A 19,118-nucleotide genomic window follows, 5' to 3' on the forward strand; every position below is an offset into this window, starting at 1 on the left:
CAAAATGAGTTTAAAGTAGAGAATCAGGGCGCAAACAAGTTATCCAAAAGTGTTATATAAGAGCCCCGCTGACTTGCATGGAAGCAAGCATTACCTCCCCACATGCCACCTAGCCCACCTGTTCCACAGCTCCTCACCCCTTTCCAATGACTGTGCCTCCTGCAGACTTACGCACTTGACACCTCTGCAGATATCTGAGAGGCCTCTGTGAGCAGACTCTACGGTGCTCTCCCTGGCAGGGCTCAACCACAAGAAACCTGGCCAAAGCTCTACCCAGGGAGGACTGGAAGTGGTGGTGACCTGGAATGAAGGCCTGGGTCATTCCCAGACTCAAGTGCTCATGGTAAAAGAACAACAGTAGTAATAATCAGTTAACATTCCGAGTGCCCACTGTGTGCTGAGCACCACAATAGGTATTTTATTCATATTTTTGTTTAATCCTCACAACTCTTCTATGAGGTTGAGGAATTTAATGACAAAGGAAACTGAGCAAAAACAAGACAAAAACACTTTGCTGAGAGGTTAGGGGGAAAGATCTTGCCCAAGGATTCACTGCTAAATAGAGCTTGGACACAAATAAAAGTAGGTGGACACTAGAGCTCTTTAGTATGCTATTAAGTTTTGGTAAGCTCAATTAGGAGGTGAAATACCAGGAAAAGACTGATAACCCCCTGGGAAGTATTACAGAAATGTCATGAAGACAGGTTAGCTGACAGTCCGTCCTGTGCACCGCAGGGAGACAGTCAACAGCAGGAACACAATGTCAGCACCCCAGCTCATAGACGAACTGAATTCTAACCACTCTCCTCTGAGGACCCAGCCCTGGGAAACCGACTCAAACTAAGCCGGAATGCCAACTTATTAAGTTACAATGAGAACTATAACTTGGAGGAAAACCAAAACACTCAGTGTCTGCAGTTCAAGTTTCCACCAGAAAGCTGCTTGGTAAACACTAAAGTACAGCATTAAGATAGTTAGATGCCTCAAGTCATAAAAACCTGAAACAACGGTACTATAAATACCAGTATCATCCTAGGTTTTCTGGGATAATCTTCAGTACTCTTATCATGAGACCAAATGCTGTGAGTTACTATTTCAAATACATGATCATCCCTGCCAAGATAGCGGCATCTCCTCCTTTTCATGTTCAAGGTTCTATATAGATCACACCTTTCCAATAACATACTTACCTCAAAAATCACTCGAATCTGTGCAGTTTCCTTGTCTTATACTGTGGTTTTGAAAAAACATGCTTGTCGGCCGGGTGCGGTGGCTGAAGCCTGTAATCCCAGCACTTTGGGAGGCCGAGATGGGCGGATCACGAGGTCAGGAGATCGAGACCATCCTGGCTAACACGGTGAAACCTCGTCTCTACTAAAAATACAAAAAACTAGCCGGGCGAGGTGGCGGGTGCCTGTAGTCCCAGCTACTCGGGAGGCTGAGGCAGGAGAATGGCATAAACCCAGGAGGCGGAGCTTGCAGTGAGCTGAGATTCGGCCACTGCACTCCAGCCCGGGCAACAGAGCAAGACTCCGTCTCAAAAAAAAAAAAGAAAAAACATGCTTGTCTGGTTGGATTCAAGAAGCACACATGTCCAGCAGACTTGGAAAGCAGGTTCCTCTTATCATACAGCACGTTAACATAGCAGACGAGGCCTGGGTGTCTTCATCAGTACTGTGACGACTCTTTCACCTTTGATTTCAGATGCTGGTGCTTTTTAATTTTTGTGCCAAACTCTACACATGAAACACTTCTGGAATAACTAGAGACATGACTTTCTTTATCTGGGGAAAAGGAGGGCATTAAACCAGATTAGGGGCTGGGAGGGGAGGTTGTCAGGGGATGAGCTGCTCCTGAGGAAGAGGCAGAGGTCAAGCTTCACTCAGCGGCTGGACTCTCACCTAATTTATAGACTGAAATCCTGCAAGGTGGTTACAACAGTGAACAATATGTTCATAGACTCTGCCCTCAGGGAACCTACTGTTTTTTGTTTTTTAAGAGATTGAATAGTAATACATACATACATATGTATATCTGTATGTAGGTATGTATATATCCACACGCAGAATCACCCAAAAATTCTATTTTCTGTTTCCTCAAGTATTGAAAGGAAAGGGCAAGACTGCTGCCACTTAGTTGCCATATGCTTCTTCTACAAACCCTGGTCCTTCTCTGCCCATTACTCAGAAGACAGGCTGAATGACACAAACAAAACCAGATGTAAATTGAAAAATCAAACTGGATTTTATTGAAATATATATAAATAACCCTCTCTTTTCTTTATTTCATCAGTATTGGGAAGTTAAGTGAAAATTAACTAAAAAGTAGTAGTCCTGAGAGAAATGAAGGCTGAAAGGGAATCAACAAAACCATATTCTATCCCAGATCTGCCACTACCCGGTCTAGGAAAGGCATTTAGTGTCCTGGCCTCAGCTGCAGAATGAGGTGACTGAACTCTATGTTGTCCAGAGTCAATTACAGTTCTTAAAATTTTGCTGTTCTAACTTTACCATTAGGAGCCAATGCTAATGCTATGTATTGACCATATAAGCAGATACTCACAATACAAAGGGAATAGACACTGAGTTCATCAAGATACTTTTAAGGAAGACAAGAGAAATACAGAAATTTGCTGCTTAAAAAAATGCATTAATGTTACTGCTTTATTCACACTAATTAGAATATATACACAAAAAATGTGTATCATATATCACTTTCAAAAATTTCCATGTTCCATGAGAACTATGTAAACAATGCAAAATGTTTCCACTACGTAACAAAAGAAGAAAATCAGCATTCCCATGTAGTATTAGGAAAATATTTAGATAATTTGAATTTATAGTAAAACAAAATGAAATATTACAAAGCAGTCTTGTCATGAAGTAGCCTTATATAGCCCAGAAGCAATACATTTCATACTCTCAAACACTTTGGTATAAGTGAAATTAATACAAAGCAAAAAGAAGAAGAAGAAAAAAACCTCTACTTTGGTTTTCACATTATTGGAACTTCAGCAACAAGGCAATTGCACAGCTACCTTGGATGACAAAATGGAAAACCTCTCATCTGCTCGCTTCTCCTCCTGGAAATGGACGTGCTAGGAGAGCGCTTCACAAGACTTCTGGAAAATAAGGTGCATCTCACTTCCTTCCACAATCAGGCTCTCAGCAATAGTTTGAGAGATTTATAAAACCTCAGATTCAGTTGGGATATGAGTGATCTTGATTATTTCCTCTTAACAAATATAAATGATCTTGCATTAAGGCAGCTCAGAAGTACAATTCACATTTAAAGTAGAACATAAATCTCTTAAAAATCATATTACTATAGTTTCTCAACAAGTTCGTACTTGAATTAAAAAAAAAATACTGCATTAATAAAAAGAAAAATCCAAGTTTAATAGCCCACTAACAATACTTCTTAAGAAACAGAAATAACCGTTTACATGCTACAAATATTTCTTCATTGATATCACATATAACTTTGACAACTATACAACTAAACTGATCTATGAAATGTTTCATGGCATCATTTTTATAATTCCGTTTTCTCACCGATACTGTCCAAATGTGGTACTGATTTTTCACCGTCTTAGTTCTGTGTACTGTCTTTTGAATCCCTATATCCGAGGACTGTGGCTGAGCAATTGCTGATGAACCGCTCTTCTGTCGTCCATCACAGGAGCGAAGTGGGAACGTCCTCTGCGGATTTTCTCAGCAATGCAAGTTGTACTGGGATTTTCTGTGCAGACAAGAAAGTCTTCAAAAGAGAAACAAAAACAAAAACAAAAACATCAGTGAACTCTACAAATTTACAGTCAAATATAATGCACCGTTGTCTTTTCTTAAGTAAAAGAACGGACAATTGGCCAGGTGAAGTGGTTCAGGCCTATAATCCCAGCACTTTGGGAGGCCGAGGCAGGCAGATCACAAAGTCAGGAGATTGAGACCATCCTGGCTAACACGGTGAAACCTATCTCTACTAAAAATACAAAAAATTACCTGGGCATGGTGGTGGGCACCTGTAGTCCCAGCTACTTGGGAGGCTGAGGTAGGAGAATGGTGTGAACCCGGGAGGTGGAGCTTGCAGTGAGCCAAGATCGCGCCACTGCACCCCACCCTTGGGGACAGACCAAGACTCCATCTCAAAAAAAAAAAACAGACAATCCACCAGTGCTCAACTTTACTGACAAACACTGCAAACCGCCTCCAAAGAGCACAGCCTGTGAACAAGTCCTCAGACAGGCCTTCCAAAGAGACAAGAGTGCCCAGGAAACACTCAGTAAGATTAACCAGCATGATAATCTTCATAGCAAAGCCAGTACAGAGAGTAAAAGACACAATTTAAAGTTAGTTATGGCCAGGTGTTGTGGCTCACTCCTGTAACCCCAGCACTGCGGCAGGCCAAGGCAAGTGAATCATCTCCCAAGGCAAGGGGATCATCTCAGCTCAGAAGTTTCTGGGCAACTTGGGGAAACCCCATCTCTACCAAAAAATAAAAAAATTAGCCGGGCCTTGTGGCACACACCTGTGGTCCCAGCCTCTCGAGACGCTGAGTTAGGAGGATCACTTGAGCCCAGGAGGCAGAGGTTGCAGTGAGCCAAGATCACGCCACTGCATTCCAAGACGGGTGACAGAGTGAGACCCCTTCTCAAAAAATTAAAATAAAGTATTTTATTTTATTTTTCTTCTTTGAGACAGAGTCTCACCCTGTCGCCCAGGCTGAAGTGCAATGGCGCGATCTCGTATCACTGCACCCTCCGCCTCCTGGGTTCAAAATATTCCCCTGCCTCAGCCTCCCAAGTAGCTGGGACTTACAGGCGCATGCTACCATGCCTGGCTAATTTTTGTATTTTTAGTAGAGACAAGGTTTCACCATGTTGGCCAGGCTGGTCTCAAACTCCTGACCTCGTGATCCGCCAGCCTCGGCTTCCAAAAGTGCTGGGATTACAGGCGTGAGCCACGGCACCCGGCTAAAATAAAATATTAATGAAAAATAATATTAGTTATTTGCCTTGTTAACTTGAGGCTTTTTAATTTTTATTTAATTATTTATTTTTGAGACAGGGTCTCCCTCTACAATCCAGGCTGGAGTGCAGTGGCGTGATCACAGCTCACTGCAGCCTCAATCTCCCGAACTCCAACAATCCTCTCACCTCAGCCTCCCAAGTTGCTGCGACTGCAAGTGCACACCATCATGCCCCCAGTGATTTTTCTTTTTTTTTTACTTTTAGTAGAGACGAGGTGTTGCTATGTTGCTCAGCTGGTCTCAAACTCCTGAACTCAAGCAATCTGCCTGCCTCAGTCTCCAAAGTGCTATGATTACAGTGTAAGCCACCACGCCTGGCCAATTTGAGGCTTTTCAAAGAACAATCCTAAAAAGGACTAAAAGGACATAAACATAAAACAACCATTCAGCAAAACTGCTCTAAGCTTGAATGAACCATGTATAGAATGACTGTTAACATTTTAAATGGATTATCTTATGATACTAGTATAGTATTAGAAACTTAAATTCTTGCCTAAATTTTACAGCCAAGTATAGGAAGAAATAAATAAAACAATTACAGTGAACGAATCATATGTGAAATAGAAGGTTCTTACTGAGTTTTTCATAAAAGGTGATGGCAAAATCGTAGACTTACTGTTCTTTTGGTTTTGTTTGTTTTGCTTTGTTTTGTTGGGGGAGAGAGCGTCAGGGGAACTTAAATTATTTCCAACTTCATTCGGGATAACTGCGAAGACTATGGTATACTGAGGACTTCCGCTGCCAGATATTATGCATAAAATTACAATTATTAAAACACCATATTTCACCAAATCTAAGACACCATCGATTGTGACACTTCGCTGTTATGTACCATAAAAAGATGCCCAGAAAGGGAGTCTCAAAGGAAAAGCCCTCACAAAAAGTGGGGGTACCAAACATCTATAGTCTCAGTGCGGGATAAAAGCAAGCAACTACATGCATAAGGGATGGCAAAGAGGCCTGCACCCCTCTTCCTTGACAATGGAAAATGGGAATAAAACCTCCGATATCTGAACTGATAATCCCTGCAAATTTTGGGTGCTGAATTCACACTATCAGCATAGTCCTAAAAAATCTCAAGCAGAGAAATTAGCTTAAGCAGAGGCAGGTTGGTAAAGCCCTTCCCCCAGTAACTAGCAGAAGAAAATGCATGGCTTCTCACAAAGAACTCAGCTTCTGTTAAGACAACAGCTGACTTAAATTTTCTTCTTCTTCTTTTTTTTTTTTTAAAGAGATGAGGTTTCACTATGTTGCCCAGGCTGGTCTCAAAACTCCTGGGCTCAAGTAATCCTCCCACAGTGCTGGGATTACGGGTATGAGACACTGCACCAGCCCCAGCAGCTGATTTTAAGATGCATTACAAATTTAAAGATGTTAAAATGTGGAAAATATATGACTTGAAATCAATGAAGTACCATAGACAAATAAATCGCTAGAAGAGATGAGAAAGCCTAGGAAACAAATATTAATTAAAATGTCAAACACCACCAAAATATTTGGCATATGATAAAAACATCAAACCAATGACAAAAGGGTACATTATTCAATATATGTTACAGACAGACATGATTATGTGAGAAAAAAGTTAAACTGCTTTCCACACCTTACTCTTCTAAATTACAAAGCCAAATGGGAAAGAAAAAAAAAGAACTAAAAGAAAATAAATGTAAAAATCTAAAAACTAATTAATCATAAAAGACTGAGCTATGGTGTTGTTGCTGTTGTTGTTGTTGTTTGGAGACGCATCTCGCTCTGTCATCTAGGTGGGAGTGTAGTGGCACAATCTGGGGTCACTGCAACTTTTGCCTCCTGAGTTCAAGCAATTATCCTGCCTCAGCGTCCCAACTAGCTGGGATTAGAGATGACCACCACCACACTCATCTAATTTTTGTATTTTTAATAGAGGCTGCGGTTCTCTATATTGGCCAGGCTGGTCTCAACCTCCTGACCTCTGGTGATCCATCCACCTCGGCCTGCCAAAATGCTGGGATTACAGGCATGAGACATCTTGACCGGCGTAGGGCTACGTGTTTTTAAAACATGCTCCCCTCAACTCCCGCCAAAAAAATCCAAAGTATAAGGAAAACTAAAAGGCTAATTTCAAACTGGGAAAAAATATTTGCAATGACAAAGGCTGATATCCTTAAATATATTTATAAATCCATAAGAAATAAAAGGACCCTACCCCACACCTCCAAGAAAATGCAAAAAGGTCAAGAACAGGCAACTGACAAAAGAAACATAATCAGCCAGTTAAGATACACCCGAAGAGCTCAACTTCACTAGTAATAGAAATGTAAGTAAAAATGGTATTATAACAATTTCTGGCTACCAAATTGGCAAAAAAAAAATTTTTAAATCAGTAATACCGGCCGGGCGCTCACGCCTGTAATCCCAGCACTTTGGGAGGCCAAGGCGGGCTGATGACGAGGTCAGGAGATCAAGACCATCCTGGTTAACATGGTGACACCCCGTCTCTACTAAAAAAATGCAAAAAATTAGCCGGGCGTGGTGGCAGGCGCCTGTAGTCCCAGCTACTCGGGAGGCTGAGGCAGGAGAATGGCACGAACCCAGGAGGCAGAGCTTGCAGTCAGCCGAGATGCAAGAATGGCACGAACCCAGGAGGCGGAGCTTGCAGTCAGCCGAGATGCGCCACTGCACTCCAACCCAGGCGACAGTGAGACTTCATCTCAAAAAATATATATATTAAAAAAAAAAATCAGTAACACCCACTGTTTCCAAGAGTGCAAGAATACTGGCCTTTACATACTGATGGTGAATATGAAAACTGAGCAACTTTTCTGGAATGCAATTTAGCAAAACATAGGGATCAAAAAGCTTTTCTTTTTTTTGAGACAGAATCTTACACTGTTGCCCAGGCTGGAGTGCAGTGGCGCAAAATCAGCTCACTACAACCTCCACCTCCCGGGTTTTAAGTGATCCTCCTGCCTCAGCCTCCCAAGTAGGTGACATCACACCTGGCTAATTTTTTTTGTATTTTTAGTTGAGACGGGGTTTCACTGTGTCAGCCAGGCTGGTCTCAAACTCCAGACCTCAAGTGATCCGCCTGCCTCGGCCACTCAAGCTAGGATTACAGGCATGAGCCACCGCGCCCGGCCAAAAATCTTTTAAAAATGTGCAATATTCTCAGAAATAAAAACACTACTTCTAAGAATGTATCCAAAGCAAACAGAGATGGGCAAAAAGTGTGTAAAACTACATATCAGAGTTATTTATAATGAAGAAAATTTGGAAAATCACCTAACACCCAACAATGGGGTAAAATTAAGTATTTTAATACAAGAACTATAAAATGGAATGAAATGCAACTATTAAAATACCATGCATCACTGTAGTACTGTTCATACTAATAAAAGATTAGAATAACTGAAATGCCCATGAGTAAGGGACTGGTTAAGCAAATTATGGTTGCAATAGTCAACAGAATACATAAAAAGAACAAGGTCACTCTCATGGTCTGATCCAGATTTTTCTCTCCACCTGGAATGGTCTTCTTCCTCCAGATATCCACCTGGCTCACTTGCTCAAATGATACTTTGCCCGTGAAGGGGGTCCCTTGCCATCTTATATACAATAACAACTTGCTCCCATCCCAAATGAATTCCTCTCCTCCTTGTCCAGCTGCTCAATCTTTACCATGTGGTACATTTCAATTGTCCACGTGCTGTCTGCCTTCCATTAGAGGAAAAAAAGGTCCTTGAGGGCAGAGGCTTTGGTCCACTGCTGTGAAGCCCAATACCTAAAATAGCACCTGGCACTTAAGTAAGGTGCTCAACAGATACTGGACAGATGGATGAATGGACGGATGGGCGGACAGATGGATGAATGGATGGATGGATAGATACGGGACAATCTCAAAGATACAAAGGTAATAACGGTGTGTCAATTTTGCTATCATTTGTCTTTTTTTTGAGACGGACTCTCTGTCATCCAGGCCGGAGTACAGTGGCGCAATCTCAGCTCACTGCAACCTCCACCTCCTGGGTTCAAGCGATTCTCCTGCCTCAGCCTCCTGAATTGCTGGGATTACAGGCGCCCACTACCACGCCCGGCTAATTTTTGTATTTTTAGTAGAGACAGGGTTTCACCATGTTAGCCAGGCTAGTCTTGAACTCCTAACCTCAAGTAATCCACCTGCCTCAGCCTCCCAAAGTGCTGGGATCATAGGCTTGAGCCACCACGCCCAGTCTCTTTTGTCTTTTAAGAAAGAAAAACTTAAAAGTGTATGTGATATGTTAACAGATATCTGGAAGGATACACAAAACTTGGAACCCTGGTTGCCTCAGGCAGGGAGGTTGGGGGTGAGTTATGGGAGAGCAATCTTTCACTTCTGGCTTTGCATTTCCCAACTACAGGCACCCGCCACCACACCCGGCTAATTTTTGTATTTTTAGTAGAGACGGGGTTTCACTATGTTGGCCAGACTGGTCTCAAACTCCTGACCTCAGGTGATCTCTGCGCCTTAGCCTCCCAAAGTGCTGGGATTAGAGGTGTGAGACACCATGCCTGGCCTACACTTTAGTTCTCTTTTACTCTGTCACAAGTTTAATTTTGGAAATGGAGCTAAAAAATTTCTCTAAGGAAACCCTACTAAAAGTAGCTACCTCTCTAAAACAAGGAGGCAGAAGATGAGACTGAAGGAATGTTCATCTACCACTCACGATTAGAAAACCAAAAATGGCAGGAACTTCCTTTGATTTCAGTAATTTAGAGCTCAGCATTTTGTATCTGATTCTTTCAAAGGCTTTAAAATTTCTAACTATGTAAAAAACACATTAGTAATTTTTAAAAGTGATGCATAATCTAGTGAAGAAAAACAGGTATCTGGTGTCTCAGGAGGACAGTTAGGAATACAGAGTGTGGCTGAGTTGCAGGTCGGCTGACTCATCACAGACTTAACCTCCTTCTCTATTCTTTGCCTCTATAAAGATTGGGAATGCTCAAAATATCACTTCTACAATCTTTCACACAGACTGGAGATATTGGACATTAGACACAGGCCTAGTCAGTAGGTATGAGTAAATTTTTGGACAAGCTTCTGCTTCCCTAATTAAGAGAGTGACAGATGTGAGGAGTACCACCCTCTCCCCTCTTCCCTCTTATTCATGTTGCGAATACAGGCATGGTATCTGCAACTATGGGGGCATCTTGTAACTATGAGGCAGCAAGAGCCAACATTCAGGTGGGAAGATGCGAGCACTCTGGGTGTCTGGTAAAGTCATTCAACAGAGGAACCCTTCTTGTTACAGAATAAAAATAAACCTCTATTTGTTTAATGTATTGTAAACTGGGTTCTGTGAACCTGCAGCCAAAAGAATTCCTAACTGATATTCTTCGGAATCTATTTTAAAAAGAAACTAAAAATAAATGAACTCAAATTCTATGTAAATTTAGAAAGAAGACTGTAATAAATCAGAAGTGTACATTACAAACCAATTTTCTTCCTTAATGTCTCTATTGTAAATTTTTAAAAACGACAATGAAAACTCAGAGGAAACAGAAAAAAGCAAAATCAGTCAACATCAACTCCACACAACACATTTGAGAATGCAAACATTCAGAATTTATACATTCAATAAGGAATAAACTCACACAGTAAAACTGAAGTTTGATCAATGCTGGGGCTGTTCTGGACTAATGTTCATTGTTCGATAAATTTCTTTAAGTAATAACAGAGCAGTATCTTCAGATTCCCTATGAAAAGGAAAAGCATATTTACTTAAGAGACAATTAGTAGAAATTAACTTCTACGCACAATGGTGGAAAATGCAGGTTCTATTCTATTCAACTCTATCTAAGAAGGGCAAATGATAGCAATGTAATCTCAGTGTAATAAATAAAGCAGTGTAATCTCAGAGCTGTCCTTAAAAACCAGATGGATACTGATTAGCTCCTAAACAGCTGTGTTGCAATTCTCCTTGGTGACAGGGATACAGGAAAGAATGACTGATTTCAAAGTCCCTACCACTCCCACTGTGAAAGGCATTCCCACAAAAACTGTGCAAGAATCAAGGGTCTTTGACCAAAAGCAGATGACATACTGCCATCTTGTGGGTAACTAAAGGGGAAAAATAACGATTCTGAATATATAGGAGTTCAAATGAATATTCATAGCACATAGTATCAGTAAAAGAATCTCACTAAAACTAAAATTGCTGCACGTGGTAGCACCAAAAGCCCACTCAAATGTTACCAAATTGAAGAACACTTACCAATAGCATAAGTGACTCTGAAGAGCGAAAAGATATTCATTAAAACTCTCTATTGGTTTTTCTTGGAGAACGTAGTCAATTCGGCGGCCTCCATTTAGCATTCCAACCTTTCCTAAGTAGTCCTCATCCTTGGAAATATCTGGACTTTCAACAACCTTTTCTGCTAGAATTTAAACCATTTCAATATCAAAGTCAATCACTTAATCATTATCCTTTGACTTTAGTTGACTTTCTGGGCTCAATGAGAATACTGCTTGACGCAGGTAGCAATCTGAGGAACTACCAGCCTCACTCCCGGTTCTCCAAAGAGCCAGAGGAAGAGGGGCTGGTTACCCAAGAGAGAGGAGAACGAGCCAACAAGCTGAGAGAAGTTGTGAAGATAAGGGGTGACAAAGCATTGTAGAAAGAAAGGAAATAGGATTAGAATCTGAAAAAGTCAAAAAACATCATGGCACAATGACCTTCACATTGCATGTCAAGTCTGTTAAACAACAGTAGTTAAAGTCTAGTTAAACAACAAGTCTAGTTAAACAACAGTATCAGGGAAAAAACTTCTCAGAGTGAGTCTTTAAAATGCAAACACTAAAACAAATTGAGTTCTCAACTCAGATATTCCACTCTGGCCTTAAGAATCTCAATATAATTTTTAAATTGCAGAGGGAAAAGTTCAGTAACTATCAGATAAAAACCCACTAAAAAAAGATGCCATGGGTTTTGAAGTAATGCAATTGACAGTACAGTTTATCTTCACAGATTTTCCTTTAAAGAGCTTCTATAATTTAACCAAAAAGTCTAGAAAGGAAATGCATCATCATATAACTTTTAAGTATTATGTTCATATAAAACATCTGTATTAGAAAATGCCTCAAATGTCAAATTTACCTTCAACTACTTGCTTTTCTTCTTCTTCTTTGATCTGATTGGCCACCTTCTCCAATTCTTCTTGCAACTGGGTTGAAGAGGTATGAGCACGGGCAAACTCATTTAATGTCTGCCAAGCACTTTTGAGAGAGCTAATAAAACCCTGCTTCAAATCAGATCCCATACGAGAGAGACTTTCTTTCAATTCTAAAGAGATTAAGATGACACAACAAGTTAATTAGTCACTGGGTAAACTTCTGCCTCACAAAAATTACAAGTTAACACTCTTCTCAGACAGGTTAAGACTGCTTCTTCCTCTTTTAAATGTCAAATATATGGAGTGCCTCAGCCAAGAACCAACATGTTAAAATGTCATGAAGAGTCTTATTCTGTTTTTTGGGTTTTTTTTGTTTTTAATGACTAAACCTGATCCAGCCAAAATCTATAAATTTCCTCTTTCCAAATAAAAGAAGTTCAAATACCATAAAAATGTAAGCACATTCGGCCAGGCGTGGTGACTCACGCCTGTAATCCCAGCACTTTGGGAGGCCGAGACGGGCGGATCACGAGGTCAGGAGATCGACACCATCCTGACTAACACGGTGAAACCCCGTCTCTACTACAAATACAAAAAATTAGGGCATAGTGGCGGGCGCCTGTAGTCCCAGCTACTCGGGAGGCTGAGGCAGGAGAATGGCGTGAACCCGGGAGGCGGAGCTTGCAGTGAGCCGAGATCATGCCACTGCAGTCCATCCTGGGCAACAGAGCAAAACTCCGACTCAAAAAAAAAAAAAGTAAGCACATTTTTATGCTTTTTTTTTCCCCCTTTTTATTACTGTAAGTTTAAACACGGGGGTCAGACACAGTAGCTCACACTAGTAATCCCAAAACTTTGGGAGGCCAAGAGGGAAGAATCATTTGAGATCTGGAGTTCAAGACCAGCCTGGGCAACATAGTGAGACTCTGTCTCTATTTTAAATAACAAATAAAAATAAAAAGAGGCCTACAAGATTTAAAAATCACTGTTTTTCTAATCCGTAAACAGGAAGTGGTTTTGGGAATTTAAGATTCCTTTTTTTTTTTTTGAGACGCAGTCTCGTGGAGACTGGAGTGCAGCAGCACGATCTCAGCTCACTGCTACCTTCGCCTCCCATGTTCAAGTGGAGAATTAAACATTCTGATAAAACCACAATTTAAACTCCAAATTAGAAATGAAGAAACCCCTGCTCCTTCACTTTTTCTACTATTGTCTAATAATCACGTGTGAATTCAAGGTCTCTAAGTTATCAAACACACGTCTTAGAGTTCAGTATTTTTAAAAAGCATGTTAGCAAAACAAACAAAAAACACACTTTCACATAAGAGTGCACGATCACTTTTCCTTCTCTTCTACCCCTCCCATCCCTTCCAGCCAAACTTTTAAATGTAGGGTTAATATACACCATTAATAGGAAGGAGAGAAAACTAATTCTACTTGGAATCACCAATCCATTATGTTTAATGAATTTTTTCTACTAGAAAAGTGTGTCTAGTTAGCAAGAAAATAACAGCTCACTTAGACAACATCAAGTTTCTTTCTTGATGGTCTGGTCATTACTTTAAAAACTGTTCTTCTTCCTAATTCCAAAACTTATGACCAAACTCTATCAAAATCTAATTATGCATCTTATTGCCTTATTACCAACTTCTCCCTACTCCTAATTACCTCGACAGTTAGAATGCCATCAAAGAGAAAGAATTCATTTGTAACTTTGTTAAAGCTCTTCCAAATTCTTAGTTTAAAAGTTCTGAACATAGTAGGCACTTAAATAATATTAATTCTCTCAGAGACGATTTAGTGTCAAAATTTTCATAATTCATTACAGATTACAAATGACAGGAAAAAAAGTTTTTATAGTATTTGCTTTTTACCTAAATGAAGTCTTTTTCTGCCTTTGTGATGTGGAATGAGAACAGCTTTTAGGTCCAAATCTGGAACAATCATAGGTTCTAATCTATATGCCACTGGATCAAGCTATAAATAGAAGAATTTATGAATAAATAAAAGAAATTTATGAAAGCTGTTTTGAGTTATATGCCTTCACTGGGTAAGAAAATGGATACATGGCAAACCAGAGATTTTTATTTTTCTCCACACCTTATTCAAATACTGACACTTATGAAAAGATTTTCTAGTTTGTGTGTAAGATTACTTTGCAAGCAAAGCAAAAGAATTATTTCCCTGAACAAAAGTTTTTGATAAGTAAGTTTATTGGAAAGTGTCAGACTATACCTCTTAGAACACAGAGCTGAATCTTATAAAATCAAGATAGGTATTAATTCCCAAGAAATAAGAATATGAGAATTTATTAGGATAAAGAGGACAGCTTCTTCATCTTCTTCTTCAAAAAAGAAAGTAAAAGGCCAGGCACAGTAGTTCATGCCTATAATCCTAGCAATTTGGAAGGCTGAGATGGAAGGATCACTTGAGGCCAGGAGTTTGAGACCAGCGTGGTCAACATAGTAAGACCCCATCTCTATAAAAAAGTAAAAAATATTAAAAAAAGAAAAAAAGATTTTAAAAAAGAAAGTAAATTCAATTACTCACCGGATGATAAATATTGAAGAATCCTTTACAGGTAGGAAGGCTGTAATTCTCATCTATCCTATCAACTCCTCGAATAGTGAGAAACATAGCAATTGGAGACCCCAAGGCAAAGAATATCTCTGGTTCAAAATCTAATGAGTTGTAAGCAACAGAAACCTGGAAAGAATCAAATAACAATAAAAGATGATTGTTCCAATGTTACATAGTAGAAAATTCTTTTGAATTTTCAGGCCGGGCCTGCTGGCTCATGCCTGTAATCCCAGCACTTTGGGAGGCCGAGGTGGGCAGATCACGAGATCAGGAGATGGAGACCATCCTGGCTAACACAGTGAAACCTTGTCTCTACTAAAAATATAGAACAATTAGTCAGGTGTGGTGGCATGCACCTGTAGTCCGAGCTACTCAGGAGGCTAAGGCAGGAGAATCTCTTGAACCTGGGAGGCGGAGGTTGCAGTGAGCCAAGATCACGCCACTGCACTCCAGCCTAGGTGACTGAACAAGACTCCATCTCAAAATAAAAAAAAGTACTAAAAGGTTATCTTTAAAATCTTTATAGACTATTATATCCTCTGGCTATACTTTTACTTATTGTCTAGCACAGCATAATAGTCTATAAGAATTACTATATTTATTAGGGTTATAAATATGGTTAAAACTTTAGACTTCTAAACTCAAACTGCCTGGGTCTGAATCATGGTTTCATTCACTGTGTGACCTTGGGCAAGTTTCTTAACCTCTCTCTGCTCCACCTCAGTTTCCTGATTTATAAAATGGGGATTATAACAATGCCAAGCTCACATATGATTGAAAAATAAATAACCTAATCCACATCAAGTGGTTAGCACAGAGCTTGGCACAGCTTAAGCACTCAATGAGCGTTACTTCTGTTATTATTATAACTATCATCCTCTCCAGTTAAGTTTCTTTCCATCAGAAAATGATTTGTCCTGAAAGAGCACATTTTGAGTAGCTTACATGTAGCCTCTCCAAGAGAAAACACAGTTATCGGAATAGCACTGTACAATTTGCAAAGCTCTTTCATTTGGTTCTCAGTAGCAGGAAATGTGTCTTTTTACTTGAGTATCTTGAGAGTGAAGCACAATGAATGGCATAATCCAAGTGTTCAACAGAGGTACACAGAAAGAGGGAAGCAAGGCAAGGCAAGAACCATTGTGCCTATGGTGAAGCCCAAATATGTGACACGACTTACCCAAGAACACAGAGCCAGTGAGTGGTGGAGTACGGGTTTAGATGTGGGACTTCTAATTCCAAATCCAATTCTCTTTCTACTACACTAAGCTGTCCCTTCTAACAAAGTCTAGACTTCACATTCCTAGGCTTGCCCTTATATTTGCAAATTCGACAGTTTTGTTCCAGCAAACAAAAAGAAGAAAAAGAAAGTTAAAGAACAATTACAAACTGGAAGAAAAATGTCTAACATACATGACAAGGAGCTAATAACTTTAATATGTAAATATTTTGTAAATGTCAGTAAAGAAAAAAGAAAACAAATAGAAAAACAGGTAAATTCAACACTTCACAAAAGAAAAATGTCTAAAAAACATATGAGAAAATAACCTCACTAGTGCTCAAAGAAATACAGTGTGATACCATTTTCCCTATGGGGTTATCAGAAACGTAAATGAACTACTAAAAAGAAAGTAAGAAGCACTAACAAGAAAGAAAAAAAAAATTGCACGAAAATACACACAAAAAACTAATTCTTTAGAATCAAGTTGTCAAAGTGAAACTACTACCTATTTTTAAAGGAAAATGATAATACCAGTACTGGCAACGGACAGAGGAAACAGGCAACCTTCTAAAGTGCCAGTGAGAATCCAGATTGATGTGTTCCCCAGGGAAGGGACTGTTTTCATCCTTTGGCCCAGCTATCCTATGTCTACCAACTTAACTGGAAGAAATAATAAAGAATGTGCACAGAAAACTGGCTTTAAAATATTCATCACTAGACAACTTAAAAGAGTAAAAAGTAGAAATTGCCTATATGTTAAATATGATGGGTTGAACTGTGTCCCCACAAAACATTTATGTTGAAGTCCTAACCCCCAATACCTCATAATGTGACTTTATTGGGAAATAGGGTATTTAAAAAGGTAATCAAGTTAAAATGAGATCACTGTGGTGGCCCTAATCTGACTGATACATAAAAAAGGGAAATTTGGCCACAGAGCCAGACACTCACAGAGGGAAGATGATATTAAGAGATAAGGAGAATATGACATAAAAACGAAGCCTGGAGGGATGCATCTAAACCTAGAACTGCGAAAGATGGCCAGCAAATCCCCAGCAGCTGGGAAGAAACACGAAAGGATTCCCCTCCAAGTTTCAGAGAGAAAATGGTCCTGCCCTCACCCTACCTATTCTGCTCTGCAGAACTGTACGGCAACAATTTTCTACTGTTTAAGGCCACCCAGGTTGTGGAACTTTGTTATGGTGCCTTAAGAAACTAATACCTTCAATGATAAGGAAATAAGAATAAGTCATTCTCTCTCCAAACAGTGGAATTAGTCATTACTGATTACAGCAGTCATTAAAAATGCAGTTGTAGGCCCGATGCAGTAGTTCATGCCTATAATCCCAGCACTTTGGGAAGCCAAGGCAGGAGGATTGCTTGAGGCCAGTTCGAGGCTAACCTGAGCAACACAGTAAGACTGTCTCTACAAAAAATGAAAAAATTAGCCGGGTGTGGCGGTGCATGGCTACAGTCCCAGCTACCTGGGAGGCTGAGGTAGGAGGTGTCCCTTAAACCCAAACCCCAAAACCTTGTTTTGAGGTTACAATGGTCTATGATCACATCACTGCACTCCAGCCTGTGCAACAGAGCAAGACTGTCTCTAAAAAAGAAAAAAAGAAAAGAAAATGAAGTTGCAAAGGAATATTTACTTACATAAGAATATATTCCTCTAAAACTTAACTGTTAATACAAATCAAACATCCAATTTCATTTTGTACCTTCATGAACTCACTTATAGAAATGCATCTTTACATACTCAACTGTAAATATCCTGACAGTAACACTGTCTAAAAGGATTTTAATAATCCTAAAAGCCACTGTGATATAAGTATGTTAAAGCATATTACTAAATGCAGCATTGGTCAATTTTTATAAGACTTTTTCCCCAAGGGAAGAATTATGAGTACTAGGAAACATAAGTTGAGTCAATACAGCCAAGTTGCTCTCATAGAAACTGAAGTATATTCTGAACATAATTTTTTAACTATGGCCACTTGTGTTGTTAGTGGCCATAACAGACTGATGCTATAAAAGTACGAGTGGTGGGAAAACTGAAATAGAGACAATTTCAAAAGTCAGACAACACGTTCTGTATGCATTTAATCCCTTATTTTGAGCACTGTTGAAGAAGAAAAAAATTTTCACTAAGAGAAAAATCAGTTTTCTCCGCATCCCAAATAAATGTTAAATAAATATTTAAAGAACTTAAAGCCAAGCCACATGATAAAGATGTATGATTTCAACATGAACTATGTAGCCCTAGTCAATACGTAAACTTACCTGTCCGGCACCAACTTCAAAAGATTCATAATTCACACACACCGAAGACACGCAAGCACCAACTGGAAGTTTCCTCTTTGGCTCATTAGATTCTGAGGGGAGGGAAGCCATGTCTTTAGTCTTCTGGGTACTATGCTCTTGTCCTTTTGCAGAAGTGGCAGCCACTGCCTTCTTTTCTGATGCTGCTTTTTTCTGTAAAATACCAAAATTTAATAACATAATCATGAGGAAAGGTTCAGCTCTCAGCTATCATTACAAAACATGCTATCTCAGTATTAAGGAATGATTAGCAACTTCTCAGGAATAGTAACAACATTGTGATTACTTTTAAAAATGTCCTTTTTATTACCTGCAGCTTTTGCTTCAGCTGATTAAAAAAAAAATGTACAGGCCAGGCACAGTGGCTCACCCCTGTAATCTCAGCATTTTGGGAGACCAAGGGGGAAAGATAGTTTGAGGCCAGGAGTTCAAGACCAACTTGAGCAACACAGTGAGACCTCCATCTCTAGAAAAAATTAAAAATTAGCCAGGTCTGGTAATGCAGACCGGTGGTCCCAGCTACTCAAGAGGCTAGGGTGGGAGGATCACTTCAGCCAAGAAGGTCAAGGCTGCAGTGACCTGTGATCGTGCCACCGCACTCCACCCTGGGCAACAGAGAGAGACCTGTCTCAAAAAAAAAAAGTTTAATTGAAAAAAATTTTTACATGTCCTTTTTAGAAATGCATACTAAATATTTAGGGAACAAATGTCATGATGTCTATAGTTGAAAATTCTTAAGAAAAATAATTAAGAAACAAAGAAAATATAGCAAAACAGTTACAACTAAGTATAACTATTGGTTCTCATTAGACAAATCTCAAAAATATTACTTTGA

General features: G+C 39.6%; 1 protein-coding gene across 3 annotated transcripts in view; it reads right to left on the minus strand.

Moving 5' to 3' along the window:
• Positions 1-2,221: 2,221 nt before the first annotated feature.
• Positions 2,222-19,118, minus strand: part of SEC23IP (SEC23 interacting protein) — a 50,268-nt gene continuing 33,371 nt past the window's right edge. The window contains exons 13-19 of one of the 3 annotated variants that reach the window (XM_033181096.1): positions 18,245-18,436; positions 14,710-14,865; positions 14,034-14,136; positions 12,144-12,329; positions 11,262-11,421; positions 10,642-10,743; positions 2,222-3,759 (exon numbers count right to left, since the gene is read on the minus strand). In XM_033181096.1, coding sequence (XP_033036987.1) covers positions 10,662-10,743; positions 11,262-11,421; positions 12,144-12,329; positions 14,034-14,136; positions 14,710-14,865; positions 18,245-18,436 — 879 coding nt within the window. In that variant the 3' untranslated portion in view covers positions 2,222-3,759; positions 10,642-10,661. Of the gene's footprint in view, positions 3,760-10,641; positions 10,744-11,261; positions 11,425-12,143; positions 12,330-14,033; positions 14,137-14,709; positions 14,866-18,244; positions 18,437-19,118 lie in introns of all 3 variants that reach the window. The other 2 variants (XM_033181089.1, XR_004430047.1) reach the window with 2 other exon arrangements.

The sequence above is a fragment of the Trachypithecus francoisi genome, unplaced genomic scaffold (genome assembly GCF_009764315.1).
Source record: "Trachypithecus francoisi isolate TF-2019V2 unplaced genomic scaffold, Tfra_2.0 Contig01579, whole genome shotgun sequence".
Taxonomy (NCBI): domain Eukaryota; kingdom Metazoa; phylum Chordata; class Mammalia; order Primates; family Cercopithecidae; genus Trachypithecus; species Trachypithecus francoisi.